General features: G+C 37.0%; 1 protein-coding gene across 1 annotated transcript; it reads left to right on the top strand.

Moving 5' to 3' along the window:
• The first annotated feature begins 1,897 nt into the window (after positions 1-1,897).
• LOC122079835 (polygalacturonase-1 non-catalytic subunit beta-like) lies at positions 1,898-2,587 on the top strand. Its single transcript, XM_042646584.1, has one exon. The coding sequence runs from the start codon at positions 1,898-1,900 to the stop codon at positions 2,585-2,587; it is 690 nt and encodes a 229-aa protein (XP_042502518.1).
• Positions 2,588-3,315: the final 728 nt, after the last annotated feature.

Genomic DNA, 3,315 nt, shown 5'->3' with positions numbered 1-3,315 from the left:
CTTTTCCTTGTTTTCATTGATACTTTTTGAATTGTGTATATCATACATTATTACTTTAGTAGGTGTCATTTTGAAACTAAATTTAATAATTTAGTCATTGTCTATATATTTCCTAACAATTTTTTTGGGTAATACATTCTTTTTCTTGGCTGCATAGGGGCTCCTACAGATAGAGTGAAATGTGAATTTTGTTATAGATAGAGCTAGACAGAGAGTTGAGATGCCTTGGAGAAGGTAAGGTTATTAGCCATCCTTAATCGATCTGTAAAGTCAGGTCTACCTATTGTAAAATTTTAGATCTCACAAGATTAAAGAAGTCATAATAAAAAAATGCAACTCCAATAGGATTGCCCCCAATTGCCTTTAAAAAAAAAACAAAGGGTTTAATCAAATCCACCAAATATTATCACCCATGTGGAAGGCTCCTTCCTCTATCGAAATTTATTGTTTGGATGGGAAAATCCCACTTCAAATTTGCCACATATAAAAATCAAATTTCAGCCTTTATCTCTATTATATGGCCCATTATGATAAGGGTTTCTACCCTCACATTATGGTTGTCCCATGACAGATGAAAGTTGAGTTTTCAATCAATTTTTGTCAAATTTTATCTCCACATGTGAAAAATAATAATTTGTCTAAGAACTTGCAAATGGATTTCAAAGCAAGTTTTCTCCATTGCCCAAATACCTATCATGTAACAAATCAAGCAATGATGTCCAAAATTGTGGGCAGGCTTAAATGTCAATTTTAGGACCTGTTGGATTCATGTGGAAAAATAAAGCTTTAATTTAAATGTCCATTACTACAAAAAATTGTGTAACTAGTTAAAGGAGATAAATGGATGGCTAAAAATAGAAGGGAACATCCAGTACAAGGGATGTAGGATTTAATTTGGCTATCAAATCTTATAAGTGATCGATCAAAACTATACTCCATTAAGCAGTTGTTCGAAATAGCACATCATAATTCCATGTTGCAAAAATGAGTTGAATTGTATATGACTTTTTTTCCCAAGAAAGAAAAATGATTCAGACCATTATGATTTTTCCTCATTTACAATTAGTACTTTGAAAAATGTATTAAAAATTAAGGAAAAAGAACCCTGTCAATTTAGTGTAAGCAACACCCAAACACAGGCAGAAGCAAAAAGTCCATGCTATCCCAAGCGATGTGCACTAAAGATGCTAAATACTCATGCGCGCCCTCCCATTAGCCCTGCGGGTTATTTCTCCCAAAAATTTTGAAAATGTTTGAGAAAGTAAGGTTGGCTGGATAATAAAGCTTGCTCCAAAGAGAAGGGGTGGAGAATAGAGCCTAAAAGAGAAGTTTTTACTTTCATATTAGAAATTGAGAAATTACATAATTTAGCTGTAGAGGGACTAACAATAACTTCTCCCCTTTCTTATTTGTTAGTACTATAAATTTCCCGTCTATATATTTTCACACGCACCTCCTCCATGCAACAATCCCATTCCCCTAAAGGCACAAACCCAACTCATTCTATCCCCTGCTTACTTCCACCACCATGACCCATCCCATTCTGTTGCTTGGAATCCTGATTGTAGCATATTTTAGAGTAAGAAATTGATTCTTTTGATCCGTTCATTTCAACGTAGATTTTGTTTGTTTTTGTTTTACCTTATTCGATTCTCCCCCCCCCCCCTAATATTGCAGGGTTCTCAAGCTGAAAATGCCTTCTCACGGTATTAGGAACAGCATATTGGTCTTCTGCATCCTCCACATTGGTTAGTTGCAAAGTCTTCTCCAAAGCCTTCATCAGGAAGCAAAGTTTATCAAACTTGTGGAGGAAAATGAATTGCCTTCCCACTTGCATTCCTTCTGTAAGCAAGCTAATGTTGCTTGATTTAGAAATGCTCAGGTAAAGAATAAAAGAATGGACGACACCACCCTGCCACCAATAGCCATATGGATTGCAGACATAGTGAAATATGAACACATTCCAAATGAAACACCCTTGTTAGTTACTAGCCAAGGGGGAGTACCATTTTTCTGGGAGTCAATGGTGAAAGAGGGAGGTTTCATGCTTATCCCTAATTTAAGGGACCCAATGTCATATAAATCATTTTTGCCCCAATCTCTAGCTTCCAAAATCCCATTTTCATTTACCAAGATTGAGGAATTGAAGAAGATTTTTGGTGTGGTGGATGAATCAGACATGGATGAGTATACTCAAGACACTCTAAAGATATGTGAGAAGAGCCCCAATCTTCGAGGGGAGCATAGCATATGTGCTACTTCCGCTGAAGATCTCATCGATTTTGTTGTTGAGAAATTAGGAAACCATGTACGCGTATGGAGTACTGAGAGTATCGAAGGATCTTATGGGAACGTCACAATTGGATCTGTGAAACTCATAGTTGGAAACCTCTCTGAACCACCAGCCTTATGTCATAGTCAGCTGCTCCCATTTCAAATCTATTATTGTCATGTTTTAGATAAAGTAAAAATATATGCAGTTGATTTACATGCTCGGAAGAAAGTGAATCATGCGATTATGGCATGTCACTATGACACATCAACTTGGACTCCGAAACATCTAAACATCTTGCTTTTAAGATTCTAGGTTTTGGTTCAGGCCTAATTGAAGTTTGTCATTGGATACACGAGAATAGAATTGTCTAGACAAAGACACTCTAGGTTGAGCAGCATTTGCAAATTTGATTATCTTCCACTTCTCTCATTTGTGTTACATGTTAACCCTTATGCTTATTTATTTATTTATTTATTTGGTAAGAACCTTTATGCTTATTATGAATGATAAATAATGACCTATTTGTTTGATATTTATATTCAGATGCCAGTATAATTTTATGGGGTTACAATATATTGTTTTAATCAGACTCATTTGCCCATCTCACATCACTTGTCAACATTTTAAGATCTGGTGTTTTTTGTAATTTCTCCTCTCCTCCCTGTCCCTTTCACCTTCTTCCCATCTTCCCCGTCAGACTTCCCCCCGGGCATCGACTCCCTCTCCACCAACCCCTACGGCTCCTGCGCCCACCCCAACCACACTGCCACCTGCAACTTACCGGTTCATACGGTAACACAGCCGATAACCTTTTTCACCGTTCAGTGCGTGTCTGAAGTTTATCCTGAAATGCTCAGTCCATCAAGAAATTTCCCCACATGAAAGCAATTCTTGAGATAATCTTTTACTTTCTTGAAATATTCCATTCTTTTCTCCTCCCATAGACTCCAAACGATGGCAAAGGCGACCTTGGCTTAGGATGTGTTTGGTATGCATTCTCAGAATGCATTCCATGTCAAGAACACCTTCTTGAACGACAA

Source organism: Macadamia integrifolia, chromosome 5 (genome assembly GCF_013358625.1).
Source record: "Macadamia integrifolia cultivar HAES 741 chromosome 5, SCU_Mint_v3, whole genome shotgun sequence".
Lineage (NCBI taxonomy): Eukaryota > Viridiplantae > Streptophyta > Magnoliopsida > Proteales > Proteaceae > Macadamia > Macadamia integrifolia.
This window is presented reverse-complemented; position numbering and strand designations above follow the sequence as displayed.